Here is an 18,416-nt window from a genome sequence, read left to right as displayed (position 1 = left end):
ACTCTCTGTTGCCAACGTGTAACTGTTTGCACTGAGCTCATGGGGAGGTGCACTCCAGTGAACGGAGGCTTTCCGTTTTGTGTGCGGACTTTTGCAAACAGCTGATCGAACCAAACTGACAAGAGTCCCAGATGCTGTCACTGTCCTTTTAGGCCAGGCCATTCCGGAGCCCCTTGGAGAAAGTAGGGGTAGGGTCCCTTTAATGGAAACTCTTTACCCACTGGATTGAGTCGGTTTCCCAGCGCCTGCGCTCTGCATGGTTGGCGTTGCCTTTAAGGTGAAGTTGCCGATTTCGTCATTGCAGGCGATTGACGGGAGGAAGGGAAAGAGGAGAGAGAAAGAGAAAGAAAGAAAGAAGAGGTGGTGGGTCTGGACGTTACAACAAGGAGTCAGTTCGAGACAGTGTGGAAGTTAATGTGCAGGAGCCCAGGGTTGGGGAAAAGCCAGAGAGAGACACAGACTGACAGGAGGCAGGGTTTGAGGGGCGGGGGGGGGGAAGTGTGTGGGAAAGCAAGTGGAAATTCACCAGGGGTGCAGTTCCCTGCTAGAGGCTGTCACTGAGTTGACGATTACAGAGCTACAAGCAAACGGAACCTGCAACTTAAGGGGGCTGACGATCCTGGGTGACGGATGGAGAATATGGGATCCACCTGATCGCTTTCCGGAAAACCAGGCAGTTATTCCCACCCGCCTTCCCAACGCCGGGAGGAAACTGATCAGCACAACATCCCTTTCAGATCGCCCGGTGCGGAGCGGAGGAAGAGCAGGAGATGTCTGTGCCTGTGAGTAGCTCTTCACATTCACAAAGTCTCCTTCCCGTGCCTGCAGTGAAATGCAGCCTCGCTGGCCATCAGCTCCCTCCGAATTGGCTGCCGCTGTTTGTAAAGCTCGGGTGGGTGATGGTGTAGCGCTGTGTGGCGATGTTAGTGGGAGCTGGTTCAGTTTGAATGGGCACCAAGCCTATACTTTACTGTGGCCGCTTGTGGGAGTGTGGAGGCCGGGGCCCCAGCCTGCTACCTGGAGCTCTGTGCACGACCATTCCCTCTCCTGCTAGATCGGTCCCAAGCCCCGGACCAGTGCTTACTAGGCTCCTTTTTTATAAAGGAGGAGGAGGTGGGATAGGGGAGAGTGGGCATTTATTTTCGTGTGCACTTTACCCTGCAGAGTATTTGCAACTGTAAAAGAATCCAGATTTAGATTGGTCTGTGTGGTAAATACTATCTTTCAGGCTATTAAATGCAGCGTTTACTGGCAAAACATTTTTTTTCTGAATTGGAGGAATTGGTTAAATCTTGTTCGTTTGTTTGCAAACGCACTACACAAGAAATACAAATTATTTATTGATGTTCTGAGTGTGGGTGTGAAACTTCATACGTGAGTATTACCACCTGATCCCTTCAGTTTTTCTCCTCTTTGACTGTCAACGCCACCCTCCGACCCCCAAAGCAGAAAAGAACAAATTTTACCAGAAACTTTTCCCTTGAACATAGTTCATCATTTCTATGTTGACATGTTCCCAGTATCCATCTGCCCCTCTCTTTCTTTGGACATAGCCTGTTTTATTAGAACACAGCAACAGAGCAAGAGAAAATAAGCAAATCTGGGAACATGGGATAAGCCTAACAGAGATTTATCATCATTCAATAACATCAAGGCTGTACACCCTGTACATCGGCCCCATTCACTGGTCTGAAGGTCAGCTACTGGAGCCCTGGTTACGAATAGTGTATTTTGGGATCTTGTTGCCATTGAGAAGGTGGTGATAAGTTGCCTTTTGAGAATTACTGCAGTCCTGTAGTAAAGATGGACTCGTGATACTGTTAACTGGAGAATTTCAGCTTGTTTTATTGGGCAATGTTGAAGAAACAGGGAGTTATTTCCAAGGTCAGGATAATAAATGACTTGAAGGGGCACTTTCAGGTTGTACTGTTCCATGTGCCTGCTGTCCCTGTCCGTCTCAGTGTTGGCAGACGGTTACCTACAGTTCAACAGCTTAAAATATAGCTGCCCAAGTCAAAAGAAACTCATCTTGGCATGGTACAAAATTTCCTGTTGCTGAATAGACTAAAACTTGGGTGCAAAGCTTGGAATGTGCATGTAGCAACTGGAATTGCAGCATATGATATGAGCCCAAATTATAATTACTGTACAAAAGTTCAAAATGACCATTTGGATGGTTTCACTTTATTGTTTTCAGGCTGTGTTGGTACAAGGGCCAAATCGGACATTTTTACTAATGTTTGAGATCTTGGCTGAACTGAGTTTAACGTGGAACAGCATGATCGGCGTGCACTGCCAATATGCATCAAGTAACAGAGTTATAGCAGTACCTAGATGGGGTGCTTGCAGTAATTATACAGTACCAAAGGAACAGAATCTGATTCCTTCTGTTTCACTTGTTGGTTTTTAGATCAGTGCATCTCACTGGAACTGAAATCAAATGAAATTCAATAAACTGAGTGCTGATTTGAGTTAAAACGTAAGTTTTGCTGACGGTGTTTGTTGTCTCTGAGTAATGACTCAGCATCTGTGCTGTGAAAACTATACCGTTTGCTTGAATGAATGTAAATGCAGTGCTGGCAAATTGTTGTGTACCAATGTGAGTTGTTTCATCGACTCAGAGTATAGATTGGCGACAGGGACCACCATTGGAACTCTCTAGAATTTTGCGAAGTCTCTACTTTTATGAAAAATAAATAAAGTTCATCAACAGAAACAAATACTTTTGGGGAAATTGAACAAAACACAGTTGTAAGTAATCGTGTAAGGCTTTAGTTTGTACAAAATCAGCAGTTTGAATGGGAATTATTCAGTTCAGATAGTCAGTCTGTATGTTCCAATATTAGATAAACTGCTTCATAAACTTTATTTACTGGGAGGGTTGTGTGTATTGGTAATGTTACTGGACTAGTAATCCAGAACTGCAGGTTGAAGTTCAGAGGACATGGATTTGAATGCCACCATGGCAGATAGTAAAATTCGAATTCAATTTAAAAAAATCTGAAATTGAAAGCTAGCCTAATGATGACCATGAAGCCAATGTTGTAAAACCCATCTGGTTTACTAATGTCCTTTGGAGAAGGGAATTTATCGCCCCCTACATGGTCTGGCCTACATGTGACTCCAGAGCCACAGCAGTGTGTTAGTCTTAACTGTCCTTTGAAATGGCCCTAGCAAGGCAGTTAGGGATTGGAAATAAATGCTAGTCCAGTCTGAGATGTCCGCATCCCATGAATGAATTTAAAAATGGCTGTTCAGCCGTTGTGATATCGGTGAATTAGGAAAGATTTCCCTTTGCATTACCACAGGAAACCTGATAATGTATTGAGTGACTTGGGGAAAAAAAGCAGTGTAGGAGATGAGAATTCTTTTAGACAGTAAGTTGTTATGATCTGACTTCGGTGCATGAAGGTGGAAGCAGATTCACTAATTTCCAGAAGGGGATTAGAGTATTTGAAGAGGAAATATTTGCTGTGCTTTGGAAAAGGAGCAGGTCTAATTGGATAGCTGTACTAAAATTCCGTACTGGCCTGAATGGCCCTCAGTGCTGTAAAATTCTGGAATGGGTGTTAACTGGCATGTGAAAGCCAGAATATCGGGAGACAATTGGATTGTCACTGTAATGTTCTAGTCTGCAGCGAGGTTATCTTTTGGACTGTGTGTTGTGATGCAATCCTATGCACAAGCTAACTTTAGACTCTGAACTTTTGTGTGTTCCCTGCTCTTTTCTCAAGAAGACAATGACAGGAAGAATAATGTTCAGTTTTTAAAACTGTCTAATACTATATGCAAATGTTAAATTAAAAATGCAAAAATGTGTAATATAGGAGGTCCACAATGACTAAGTTGGTGAGGGCACTGCAATGTGAAACGAAGTCATACAGAACAGGAGGGACCTCCTCTAGATTCCTTGATTTCGAGTTGATCCATGTACTTCATTAGCTGACCTCAGACATGCAGCAGTAATCTTTTTCAATTTATTCACAGAATGTGAGAGCACTGGTTAGGCTACCATTTGTTGCCTATTCTTAATTGCCCTTGAGAAGGCAGTAGTCAGGTTCTTTCTTGAAATGCAGCAGTCCTAGGGGTGTAGGCACACCCACAGTGCTGTTAGGGAGGGATCTTCAGGATTTTGACCCAACAGTGAAGGAATGGCAATACAGTAGTAGGCCAGGATGCTGTAAGACATGGTGACAAGTTTACAGGCGGTGATGGATTACCTACCCTGGGTGCTTCAAGGTGTTGGAGGCTATGAGTTCGGAAGGAGGCTTGATGAGTTACCAGTGTATCTTGTAGATGGCACATACTGCTACAAATGTGCATGGTTGGTGGGCTAATGAGTGTTGAATGTTAGATGGGGTGCCAGTCAAGTGGGCTGCTTTGTCCTGGATGTTGATCATCTTGAGTGCTGTTGGAATGCATTTATTCAGGCAAGTGGAGCGTATGGCATCACATTCCTGATTTATGCCTTGCAGATAGTGGGTAGGCTTTGAGGAGTCAGAAGGTGAGTTCCCCACTGCAGGATCCCTAGCCTCTGACCTGCTCTTGAAGCCATAGCATTTATAACGGCTAGTGCAATACACTTTCTGATCGATGGCACCCTCAGGTAATAGGCATCAACCAGCCAGCGTTCCTGCTTTGACTCAATATCTTCAAAGTGGATGTGAAAGGATGTTGTGAGTAAGATAAATGCCTTGTATTTGCAGAATTATTTTGTCATTATCTGAATATCACAATATGTCAACTAATTAAGTACTTCTGACATGTAGCCACTGTTGTTTTGTGGGAAAAGTAACAGTTAATTTGCAACCTCTCATAAACGGCAGTGCTGTAATGACCAGTGAATCTGATTTTTATTTTACTAGTGGGATAAACATTGACTAGGTCTCTGGGCAAGCACTTCTGCTCTTTTTTGAATAGTGCATTGGGATATTTTACATGCAGCCAAGTTAGCAGGAGGGACCTTTGATTTAACATATCATCAGAAACTGGCATCTCCAACAATGCAACGTTCCCTCAGTACTGAACTGGACTGGTCACTCAGTTATTTGCAGGTTAAACATGGTATGTTTTGATAGTTTTCCTCATGTGCAAGTAAACATGTGGAAGAGACTTATAATGAGGAGAAAAAGATGGTACTGTGGCTGTGATGCTTGTTATGGTAAAGTAAGCTATTGACTCTCATTCCCAACACCCGTCGGTAAGAATACTCACCGAGCAGTGCAACTGCATTTCAGTAGTGCTTTTCCCAGTTAACACATCCCAAAATGGTCTACAGCCAGTGAAGTACCTTTGCAGTGTTGTCACATTTTTCATCCAGGAAATGAGACAGTCCCCAGTTTGAGCACAGTGAAATTGCATAAATAGTAATGAAATAAATGATCAGCTCACCTGCTTAGCTGTTTAAGATAATGCAGGTAATATCTCTGTAGTGTTTATACAGAAGCTGCTGTTTTCTACTAATGGCTGTTCAAGTTTAACTCAATGTTGGATGAAAATAATTTGGAAAAACTTTTTTTCAAATTGTCAGCAGCAATAAAGTTTCTGTATCTCAATGTGACAGAATTATTTAGTCACAGCATACAGACTTGCAAAGGCCAGATTATGTTTTTTGATCCGCCCAACTATTGTTTGTGTTTTGTTGTGGTTACAGAACTCCTTGAAAGGAAAATCTATGGTGATAAGTAACAGCATGAAACGTAATGTAAAAACTGATGCTGTGATACAGGTGAGAGAAAACACAGTACACGTCAAAACATCCAGCTTTGCCAAAAGTAGCCATCATTTTTGTTCACACACAGATCCAATCTTTTGTACTTAATTAGCTGCTGAATGACTGTGGCCTTCTGGTTTAGGTGCATGCGGACATCACAATTCAAAATACTGGTTTGCTGTCTCTTTCCTTTATTAGACCTGGCTAACTGTCTGATCCCATCTCTCCAATGTTGTCCCTGTACATATTGCCTGACCTGTTACAGAAACACATCATCAGCTCACGCTGCTGCTTGGGTTCCTTCGTGTCTTATTGTGATTCTGTTACAGTGCACATTGGATAGGAAGATCAGGCATTGGTTTATTCTCTTACTGAGGTCTTTTATACGTAAGCAGAATAGGGTAAAATCACCTTTGAAGTTGGTTATCTGTGTTCAAAGAATGTGTTTTGCATTGGAGAAATCAGATGTCTGCATGAAACCTATTTGGAATCAAATCAATGCTGTTTTGCCGCAGAACTCCGGTGTGGTCTGTTAGAAAACCAACCGATGCCCATTAAGCCATTTGTAGGAAATGCAGGTAGATTTTCTTTTTGTTTTCATTACAGGCTAAATGTTAGAGCTGTGGCTTCAAATGATTTTCAATCACCCAAGAAATAAATATTCTTCAGTTAAATCCCCAATTAGAAATATGAACAAAATGCCAGTGTCAAAGTGCTACTGACAGCTGTGCTATTTCAAATTCAGTCTCTTTGCTGATTTCCTTTAATCATGACAATGCCTTGACTTCTGTCTGGTGCAAGACCCTTTGAATGCCTGTTGGCAGATGATAGTTCTGGGACAGAAGAATCAGACTGACTGTGAATGGTTTATGATCTGTTATTAGTTATTGATGAACAGCTTGATCCTTCACATATTACTTGATACCCCTTTATGGCATTTAGTGATTTATTAAACCTCTAGCCCTAAACTGAGATCTTGTCTTGGATGGATATTATTCATTGGTGAATATATTTGATATGTTTATTTTTCTTTACAGGGATAACTGTTAAATGTTTTCATTATTTTTCTCTAATGAGTTACAAAGAATAAGTTGCATGCTTTTGCAGCTTGAGAAAATAGAAGCCAGCACTCCATATATTTATTTAGCAATTGAAACCTGCTGCAGTTTACAATTACTTATGAGTCATTAATTGGTTTGTATCACATACTGTGCTCTGATTCCACATAGATAAAACAACGCCAACAATTTCTGTGTTAGGCGATTGCTTTCAGCAATTTGAGCTCTTATCAGCTCCTTGTCTTAATATTACCCTAAATCACCGACATTTTCCAGTTCTGAAGGAAGGTCATCATCCTCTCTCTTGAGATCACTCCTGAACTGCCAAATGTTTCTTGTACTTTCTGCTTTTTAAAATTTCAAATTCCTAGCATCCAGAGTCTTTTGCTTCTGCCCTTTTTTATAATTACAGTTGTCTGCACTAATGTAAAATTTATAATTTCTGGGCGCAATGGAAAAGCTACCTTGAGACCCTTTCCAAAAATTGTATCATTTATTACCTGTTGCACCCCTAACTCTGTTTGCCTGCTTCGCAAAGATGGCATTTTGCTTTAGAAAGACACTGTTTTGAATTAATTATCGACAGCCCATTGTGTTGAAGATCCGCCCGCCTGCCCCCACCCCCCCACCTAGGGTGATCACATTTTTGGGCCAAGCTGTTAAGGTTTTGATGCACCAGGTCTATCTAAATGCTGTGACGTTGTTGCTCACACCAAGGGATAGGTTTGCCTTTCTATTCTAAAAATACCAACCACTGAGTCCTTTGGAGTGATGGTTCTATGAAACCTGTGGATTAATTGTTAACTGATTAGATTTACCTGTTAACGAAGTGATGCTGTTTTTTCTGATTGTCCTATATTTCTATCACTTGCCCTGAATTTGAATGTGGTGTCCCACATATTGATAGACATTTGTCTTTAAAGTTGAAGAATTTAGAATCTGAATGGCCTCCTCCTGTAACTATATTCCTATGATCTCATTCAATGCAATTGAAGAGACTGATATTCCTGCCTGTCTCTGACTAACTCATCCTTTTGTCTTCACTTAGCAACCATTCCCCTCAGACTGCACATTGATTTCTTTGTTTTTTCTTGAAAGGGTCCCAGTCCTTGGAGTGTGGCATAATTACACCAAAGCTTAAAAGAACAATACAAGCAACACAGCTCGTTCTAACCTGGGCCTGGCAAATTTTCCATTTTAATATCAGATGCAGATAGCATTTAGTTAACGTTCAGGGCTAATGCTGCGCATCTGGCTGAAGACTATTCATTTGAAGAAGAAACAAACTTATGGGCTCTGCTTTAATTTGCTGTGTTGCAAGATAAAAACCAAGGCAGAGTAAATTGAACGAGTAGTTCATAATTCAAGCAAACGTTTCATGTTTACATTTTGCATAAAATGTAACAAAGATCAGAAACTGCTAAGCAGTCAAACTTTGAGAATTCTTATTACCATGTGAGGCAGGACAAATTGGTAAAGCTGTGCTTTAAAAAGGTACATTGGATCTGTCGCTTTATGAACAAAGGAATAGGGTATAAAAGTGTAACATCAAATGAGTTACACAAAGCCTCTAAGTTTCTGGTTAGACCCCTGGGGAATGCTATATCCGATTCTGGCCACCATGCTTTAGGAAAGATATCGGAGCTTTAAAGCAGATTTACTGGAATGGTGTGAGGGTTGAGAATCTTCAGACTGTGTGGAAAACCTGGAATTATTTTCCTTGGTCAAAATTACCAGGAGTTCTAATAGCATGAATAAAGCAAAACCATTTTCCACTGGCAAGAGAGTCTCTATAACTAGAGAGTCAGACCTGAGATAACTAGAATAAATACTGAGTGAGAGGGGAGGTTGCAAAATGAATATTATTTTTTATGCAGAGAGTTCATAATTGTGTAAAAAAAAAAGGACTGCTTGAGAGAGTGACAGAAACATACTGAATAGTAATATTTCAAAGAGAATTGAAATTACATTTGAAAGTGAAACATTTGTGATGGGGTTAATTCAGAAACTGTTTCTGTCCTGTCTTTTAAAAACAATGGGTCAAATACCTCACTTTGACAGAATTTTACAGTGCATTTTATGATGTAGTAGAAGATATCACCATTGAGATTTAATATTTAGATCAACTGTTATAATGTGAACTAACATAAATTGTGGAGAAAGATTGATGTATTTTCCATTTCTTTCAATTGCTGTCAATTGATATGATTCCAGCCGTTGTTAATACTGGACAAGTTAAATCCTAGAGTGAGACCTAGCCTGATGGATCATAAGTTTAGTTTTTGTAGTTGGTTGCTTTGCTTGTTCATAATGGAAACATGTTCAAATGGCGCTGTAAGTGTTCTTTAATGAAAGAACTCGGATTTATTACACAAATGAAAATGACAAATCTATGTAAATGACTGCTTATTATGGTATTAATATAAACAGATCAACAAAGTTTCAACCTGTTTCCCAGCAAAATCCATTACTCATTCTCTCCCAGATAAATATTGCTTCCATCTCTATTCTTTAATTTCTTTCTTTACTGATTTCTTTCTAACTCTCCTTCTTGGTTTGCTAACATCTTTCCAGTTTGGCTGATGAGACTGTTCTGATGGCCTAAACCTCTTTGCAATTCTAACAACGTGAAAATTTCTATACAAATTTTCTCAGCTTAGAGACTTCATGAACTAAAACCCTTCTGCTAGGGTGAAAATTGTTCTTCTGAACTGAAGTCAATATTAAAGTAATGGCCCTTGTCTGTTTCTTTTTCTGTCTATTGTAATACAGCAGTATAAACAGGTATCCTGGTAGACACTTAACTGAATCATTGCCTTCTTGGCAATGATGTACTTAAGTCTAAATTATTTTCTGACCTTTTTCAAATAAAATTATGCTTCACGGAACTGAAACCAAAATCTATCTGTCTCTGTCTTAAGAATCCAAATTCCAGAAATGCAAATCATCATTGTAGTGTATAAATATACATAATTAATGTTATTGTTTGTTGGACCTCTTTGCCCCCTTCCTGTTTTATGAAATGGGAAGGAGTTCTCGATTAAAACAATGAAATGCTTTGCCAAATTGTTGAACTGTTTTTGGGCACAGCATATTAATGATTTGCATAGTACAGTCACAGGACATTTTTTTTTCTGTATCTTGTGGAAGAGAATGGAGAGAAATAATGCTAGATTTCTGGGTCCTAAATAACCTTTTTTGATCCTTGACCTTTTCCTTGCATTCACATTAACTGCTGCCAATTTGAAAAGGTCACGAAGTGATCAAATAATTTTCCAGTGGTTATTTGCCTACTTGATGAAATAATTTGAACTGATTTTTCTTTTTGATAGAGACAATAACTGAAGTTGACATTTAAGGGAAGGAGAGAAAATAGAATCAATGTAAAGTTCTAAGAGATTCCATATGGAGGGGCACCCAGCAGTTTTAATTTGAAATTCTTTTTAGTAACGAGCTTTTTTCTTTTGAAACTGATGTCGGAAAGTATGTGCTGCAATTTGCCAGGGAATGTATTGACGTTTTATTTTAGTGAAAAGTAGATGGGCATCAGCATGCTACCTGCTGCCTACAAGCAGCCTGTCAAACAATGGCAAGCATTGGAGACCACGTTGAGGAACAGAAATGTAGTGTTTTCCGAAGATGAAGTTTAATGTGTATTCTGTATTAAAGTACCTTGAAAGAGCTGTTCTTTATTCCCCTGTGGAAGATGCAGCCCTTAAGTTACAACTTGCCTGCTGCATACTGCATGGAGGAGATGCTGTCTCTTCCATTTGCTCTATTCACTAAAATTTTAACAGAACACTTGCAGAAAGTGGGAAAACAGGCTGTAAATGCATCCAGTCACTTCATCACACACAATAGGAAAATCTACTGCAAGCAACTAATTCATTGCTGCTGGTGCTAACAGATTTATCCCATTAGATTGATTTGGAAGACTTCTTATATGAATAGCTTGATGTACAAAGTAGCAAAGCCCATCCAGTTCTGAAGCAGGGTTCTTTTCTGTTGGAAAGAGAGGACTGAGGTGTTGTCTGATATGGTTTGTTAAAATTATGAAGGGGTTCAATTATGTAGACATAGAGGAAATATCCTCATGTATAGGGAATCCAAAAAACAGGGGTTATAAATATCAAACAGTCACTAATGTGTGGCATGGATGCAGTGCCAAAAACGAGTTCTGCTGCTTCAACCTGAGACATTTGTTTTGGTCCTGGTGCTTTGTCATTGCCTTCCTAGCTCAGGGGCAGGACATAGAGACAGGTCCGAACCCTGCAGCAGTTGCAGAGGGAATTGAACCCAGGCTGTTAGTGGGAGTACTTCTGAACCATCTAGCCAACTGAATTAAGCAAAGCTGTTATAAAAGACTTCTCAACCACCCTAAGGCATCATGCTTCCAGCTTTCAGAGCCCCAGCTCCAGACTGAATCTGGATCTTGAATGTAAATGTAAATCCATGAGAAAAGTGGCACATTTGAGTCAGGAAATGAAACTCTTGAGAGTCAAGTTGTGCAGGAAATGGTGGTAAAATGACAATCACTGATACATTGGTCCCATTAACCTACTGATGTTAAAATGAAACAACATTAAATGTGAGGATTTATTGAACCATTCTGTTACTTGAATGATATAACACTAATTATGTTATAGACTAATCATTGCAATTAATCTACCAATTAGTCTACAATAGACCCAGAATCAAGAACAACTCCAGTGTTGGAAGGTTTCAGAAACCACAATCCTAAAGTCACCTATTCTTCTCAATCAATACTATATTGATCTTGCATACACTGCATTAATGCTTTAATCCAACTGTATGTGTATGCTATATTAATGTTATATTATTCTCAGGTCCGGTCTCAAATTATTTATACAAACGTATAGAACTGCGGATGCTGGAAATCTGAAATGAAAGTAGAGTCTGCTAGAGAAGCATAGGTCTGGCAGCATCTATTGAGAGAAAACTAGAGTTAGTGTTTTGAGCCCTGTGACTCTCGTCAGATTCTGTATCCTAAAATATTATTTTCTGGGAGAAATGTATCTACCGTGCATTTGAGTGAATCAACATTCTTTGCTTCCTCCCTATTGCTGAAAGTCCACTCCATGATGGACAGCAGAGTGGGAAAGAGACCTACCTACACTGTAACAGAGGCCACAACTGCAAACCCAGCCTCAGAACTTCATCAGAGAGTTTGTGAGCTGGCATTGACTATTGAGGAGAGATATTTTGACAAATTTGGAAGAATGTGCCTTTCTTTCTGTCCAATTCTGTTGATCTGGCAAATTGTTTAGTTGCAATCTAAGAATTTATCAATTGTTGGACCATGCAGTCAGACCTTGTTTGTATTTATCTTGGTTTTGTACATTCATTCCTAGCATCTGAGAGCCTTATTGCCATTCAGAGTGAGGTGGGAAGTGTACCTTATAAAACACCCATCCCTGTCCTCTCAACTGCTTGGTGTGTTACAATCTGAAATATATTCCTCTGTAATGTAATAAAAACAAAGTGCTGGAGAAACTCCTTAGGCCTGGCAGCATCTGCGGAGAGATGTTTCTATCTGAACTGATACTGCCAGACCTGTTGAGTTTCTCTGTTGAGTTTTTATTTCAGATTTTATTCTTCCATTGTGTGTAATGTTCTTTTTTAAAACTATCCCGAAAGTTAGCAAATTTCCTGCCATTTGTTTCCTTTCTTGCTAACCAGTCAGCAGTGCACCTATTTGTTTTGCTTTCAGGATTGGGATCACTAGCTTTGATGTTATTGTCTGGAGTTCCAACATTGACTGGCCAATTAATCAACATAGTGGAGAACTGAGAGTGTCTAAGGGAATGTGTCTTTCTAAGAGTCTGCACCTTCTGGGAAGGATCGGGGAGGGACATGATGAACTGCAGTTCAAGAGAAGGGATGGGATGAAGCATAGATGGCACTGACCAGTCAAGTTAAAGGAAGGCACAGTAATATTTTGAGTTTCTTGTAGTGCATGCGGTTATCAGTGTTGGAGCTTTGGGTTTACATATTACACTCAAGTTAAATTGACCTCCTTTCAAAATCACCACTTGAAATATTTAGATGGTTTCACTGTGATAGAACTGCTGATTTCAACAATAATTTCATGTGAGATTATTGGAGAAGGTGGGCCCAGCGCCTGCAGAGAACCCAGTTCAAAAAATCCATTAGGAGCCAAATATTACTCCCTTTATTGCCTGATATCTACGATTTTCTTGTCAGTTTTCTTCAAACCTCTCCTCTCCAATGATGTTGATTCATTGTTGACGAGCTAGTCCCTAGTTCCTTCTGACATAGGGATCTCTCGATTGTCTTTGCACAGTGGGATTATTCCATATAGCTATTATCCATTGACTTTCCATGATTAATGGAGGCCTTGCAGTTACATTCTCGCAATAGGGTGGAGATGAAGATTAGAAATCACGGAGGAATTTTCCTTTCGCCTCTTTGAACAGCAGGGTAGCAAGGCCAATTGAGTGCCTCTCCTGTTATTCTGTTTGTTTGTAATAAGGTAAATCAACACCGACTAGGAATTGAATCTAATCTGATCTGATCTGTACTGACTAGTTCCTCAATCGGTGAATGGTCTGAGCATTTAGGAAGATCTTTGTTAGTTGACTTCTGTGGTACGATAATTGACTTTCTATGAAAATAAGTTATTGTGTGCAAATACATTTTCAAATGCAAAACTTTACATTTTAAAGCATCACAGAATAAGAATTGAAGGATAATTTAGGTGCAGTTGTTTACCAGTGATATTCACCCACTCAATCGTACCACCAACTTCTGTGTGAAATCTCATTTTTCCCATTTGACTGGTGTGTTTCTCCTTGACAGACTGATAAAGGAACAGGGTTGATGGTGAGCACTGAGATCTTTTCAGACTCCGTTGTTATATCCCAGCTAAGGGAGCTGAGACATGCCACAAGCACACAGTTAGCAGCACACCTAGTTAGCTGTGTATAGGCAAAGTCTGGGAACTTTGTCATTTGATTCACCCACTCATCAAGTGGGACAGGATTGAGGAGGTCATTAAGATGAGAAGATTGGTGTAGAGAGAGAGAGTGAGATTACAGCCTTCTGGTGAATCGGATACAGTTAGACTGTGAGTCACTTGATCTGTGCTCTTATTGCCTTATACATCCTTGTAACCATAATGTATGGTGAATGGGCAAAAAAAACTTTACAAATATCCTGGGTGCCCCCATGCAAGGAAAGACAATAGAAACATTTCTTGTTCACCATCTCTCACCCACCTCTACCACCAAGGAATTTGTGTCTGGGGATATTGGGTGAGAACAAAGAAATATTATATTTGTAAAGCACCTTAAAACAAACTCTGGATGCTGCAAAAGTGCTTCTATAGCCAACTGAGTCCTTTTTTGAAGTCAATAGAGTGTGGAGCTGGAAGTATACAGCGGGTCAGGCAGCATCACAAGAGCAGGAGAGTTGATATTTTGGGTTGGGACCCTTCTTCAGGACTTTTTTGAACTGTATACTTTGTAATACCAAGAATGTGCCAGGCAACTTGCACACAGCAAGGTCTTGCAAGCAACAAGATAATGACCAGATAATCTGTTGTGATCACTGTTGCCTGTAAGCTGCATGGCTGTGCAGCCACTTTGCACATTCCAATCAACATGCAAATGTGAACATGCAAACTATCTGTTCCAGAACTCATTGCCTTACATGGACCTCCAAGATCACTAATGAAACAGTCGTGCACCAAAATAAATAGTTTTCACCTTCAGTCCTTCCTGTTCCTGCACTGTCCTCGCTACTCCAAAAAAATTAAAGGGAACGCAGGATATGGTACTGGTTCAGGGTTAAACATTAGACAGGAATTCCATGGTTTACTTTGATAAATGCTATCTTTATGATTGGACAGGTGGAGCCTTGGTTTAATGCCGCCTCTTAAAGGCAGCACCTCTGACAATGCAGCACTCCCTCAAGACTGCACTGGAGTGTCAGTCTTGATTATCTGCTGCAGTTTTCTGAAGACAGGCTTGAACCCACAGGCTCTGAGGTGAGTGATACCACTGAGCTACAGCTGACGAGATTAGACTCCGTGGCAGTGCCCGCTATTGTTGAGTAGCCTGTTGGCACTTCATAACTCAGACGCTGTATGAAGAATGTTCATTCGAGGGTTAGTTATTGGGATTGATGACACCCATAGATTTCTTTTCCAACAACAACTCAAAACCTCCAACTTTGGAGCAGTAATGACAATGCTGCGCACGAAGAACTGAAGCTGAAACCAATCTATTTTGGTGTGCAAATGTTTCTTTATTGCATTTGTGCATAAAGCCAAGTGGGTGTTGTGTGGAATGGCATGGGGAGAGGGGGGAGAAGTAAGTGGCTGAAGTAAATGGAACTGTATCGGAGACACTGTAATGTATTTTTGTTGCACAGGAGGTGAACATGGTTCTTGTACTTGTGTTTGTACATAACTAGTCAGTAGTATGGATATTATTATCTCCTGTTTTGCAGAATGACTGCACAATATTTTCCGTTTAGACTGAAATGGTTCCAGCTGGATGGCTAGCAACAGTTGGAGGGTATCAGTTTGTGACAATGACTCCCTCTGAGGCAGAATGTAAAATACCCAGTGCCTCACTCTGTAATGCTTTGGGGGACACCTTCTGCTCAATGTAAACATGCAGTGAATCACCAATCAAACACCTAACGATAGAGAAAAACCTTTTCTCTTAACCCCAGAAACAAATGAAGCCATGACATGAAGCAAGTTAGGAGAGAAAGCATTCCTTGTTCTTCGGGTTACCTGGGCCAGATTCCAAAAACATCAACAATCTGTACAAAAATGCTTCTTTTTTTGAAATGCGGCTAGCTCCACAGCACAATGTGTGCCTTCTTTTTTATTTTAACTCCATGGATGCTTTGGTGCCAGTTATTATATTTAGCAAGTCTGTTAAAGCTATGGTCTGAATCTGCACCATGTAAATTTGGGTGCCTTTCCATAATTTCGTACAGGCAAAAAATGCCAAATTCTTATGCAGGAAATTACTGCTGGGGAAATTAGTGATCAAACACTTATCCACGGTGCGTTCCTTTGCACACTGTATCATGTGTTAGAAGAGACATTGACATACTTTTATATTAACTACATCAATTTGTCTGTTAAGTCAATTGAATGGAAAATCTTTTCATGGAAACATGTAGAACCTTGCAGCATACAAGCAAGCCATGTGGCCCAACAGCCGTATCCCTAATGTTTATGGTCCACAATATCTTAATATATCAACATATCCTTCATAGGTTCATCTGGTTTCCCTTATTTAAACGTGAAAGCAATTTGCATTTGTATAAGTATCTTTAACACTGTGACACAGCCCAAGATGCTTTAGAGGAATAGAGTCAAACAAATGAAAACTGAATGAGCCAACGAAGAAGACATAAAGACAGTTAAGTAAAAACTTGGTGGAAGAACTGGTCTTTTAAGAAGCATCGTGAAGAAGGAACGAGCTGGATTGGTTTAAGGAAGGATTTCTAGTGTTCAGAGCCTAGACAGGTGAAAACACAATCATCTGTGGGGAGGGGTAGGCATTCCCAAAATTTATTGAACTAATTGTTATTTACGAATAAGACTGTGCTAATTTGTAAATTTTTGTTTCTTCAAATGCTGCAATATATTGATGTGGTGGCAGGTTTACTATTTATTTGAATGCTCCAATGTTGTTGTATTTTGCTAAGTTTTATTTTTTAGTTGATGTTTTAAGCATGAGAAGTAGGCTATGGAGCCAATTATAACTGAACATGCAATAAATTTCTCAGTTAACTTTAACCTGCTCACTCTTTATCCCCAGCAATATATAACACGTTTGTTTGTTTGTTTGTGTGTTGCGCTGTCTCTCTGTCTCTTTTTTTCTCTCTGTCTCTCTCTTTTTCCCCCCCACCCCCCATCTCTCTCCCCTAATTTTCTATCCTTCCCAGTTTTCATCGGTGGCTAACGTTGCTTTGTACTTGAGAAGAATGATAGGGCTATAGGTAAGGATCCCGTACGGGTGTTAATTTTACAATGCAGAAGTTGTTGATGGAGCTACAGAGCACAGCTATACAAACTGATAATTTAAGAATCTCCCAGACATTTATGACTTGACATTTATCATTGGCTACTTAGAGATGAATCCATTGTATGGTGCATATATTTTTATTGGATTTATTGCTCACATCAAAAAAATAAACTCAATATTACACAAGTGAAAACCGCTGCCAGAATTTAAGATCCCTTAGTTCTGATGGTACTAAGGAAGCTGTCAGTACTGTTTTGTTCATTATTGTGGCTGTAATCTTTCAGGCATCTTGGATATTTCTGCAATGGTTCTGATTTTCACAAGGTAATAGTAAAGAAATGAAAATTTGCATTTTTACAGAGCCATTCATCACCTCGGGACAATCCAAACTGCTTTGTACTTTTGATATATAGTAAGTATTGAAATGAAGGAACTAGAGAAGCCAGTTTGAGCACAATAATAATCAGCAATTTGGTCATGACCAGGTAATCTGTTTTACTGCGATAACAAGGTGCAGGGCTGGATGAACACAGCAAGCCAAGCAGCATCAGAGGAGCAGGAAGGCTGACGTTTCGGGCCTAGACCCTTCTTCAGAAATGGGGGAGGGGAAGGGGGTTCTGAAATAAATAGGGAAAGAGGGGGAGGTGGATAGAAGATGGATAGAGGAGAAGATAGGTGGAGAGGAGACAGACAGGTCAAAGAGGCGGGGATGGAGCCAGTAAAGGGGAGTGTAGGTGGGGAGTTAGGGAGGGGATAGGTCAGTCCAAGGAGGACAGACAGGTCAAGGGGGCGGGATGAGGTTAGTAGGTAGGAGATGGGGGTGGGGCTTGAGGTGGGAGGAGGGGAAAGGTGGGAGGAAGAACAGGTTAGGGAGGCAGGGACGAGCTGGGCTGGTTTTGGGATGCGGTAGGAGGAGGGGAGAGTTTGAAGCTTGTGAAGTCCACATTGATACCGTTGGGCTGCAGGGTTCCCAAGCGGAATATGAGTTGCTGTTCCTGCAACCTTCGGGTGGCATCGTTGTGGCACTGCAGGAGGCCCAGGATGGCCATATCGTCTCTGGAATGGGAGGGGGAGTGGAAATGGTTCGCGACTGGGAGGTGCAGTTGTTTAGTACGAACCGAGCATAGGTGTTCTGCAAAGCAGTCCCCAAGCCTCCGCTTGGTTTCCCCAATGTAGAGGAGGCCACAACGGCTACAGCGGATACAGTATACCACATTAGCAGATGTGCAGGTGAACATCTGCTTGATGTGGAAAGTCTTCTTGGGGCCTGGGATGGGGGTGAGGGAGGAGGTATGGGGGCAGGTGTAGCACTTCCTGCGGTTGCAGGGAAAAGTGCGGGGTGTGGTGGGGCTGGAGGGGAGTGTGGAGCGGACAAGGGAGCCACGGAGGGAGTGGTCCCTCCGGAAGGCAGATAAGGGTGGGGAGGGAAAAATGTCTTTGTCTTTGGTGGTGGGGTCAGATTGCAGATGGCGGAAGTGTCGGAGGATGATGCGTTGGATGCAGAGGTTGGTGGGGTGGTACGTGAGGATGAGGGGGATTCTGTTTTGGTTGTTATTGCAGGGAGGGGGTGTGAGGGATGAGTTTCGGGAAATGCAGGAGACACGGTCGAGG

At 40.9% G+C, this 18,416-nt stretch overlaps 1 protein-coding gene across 1 annotated transcript in view; it reads left to right on the top strand.

Annotated features, from left to right (window-relative positions):
• The first annotated feature begins 262 nt into the window (after positions 1-262).
• Positions 263-18,416, top strand: part of bcar1 (BCAR1 scaffold protein, Cas family member) — a 228,219-nt gene continuing 210,065 nt past the window's right edge. Inside the window, exon 1 of the mRNA XM_048605801.1 lies at positions 263-782. Coding sequence (XP_048461758.1) covers positions 771-782 — 12 coding nt within the window. The 5' untranslated portion in view covers positions 263-770. The remainder of the gene's footprint in view (positions 783-18,416) is intronic.

Source organism: Rhincodon typus, chromosome 15 (assembly GCF_021869965.1).
Source record: "Rhincodon typus isolate 14 chromosome 15, sRhiTyp1.1, whole genome shotgun sequence".
In the NCBI taxonomy this organism is placed as follows: Eukaryota; Metazoa; Chordata; class Chondrichthyes; order Orectolobiformes; family Rhincodontidae; genus Rhincodon; species Rhincodon typus.
The sequence above is the reverse complement of the archived record's forward strand: the minus strand, read 5'-3'. Positions and strand labels throughout refer to the sequence as shown.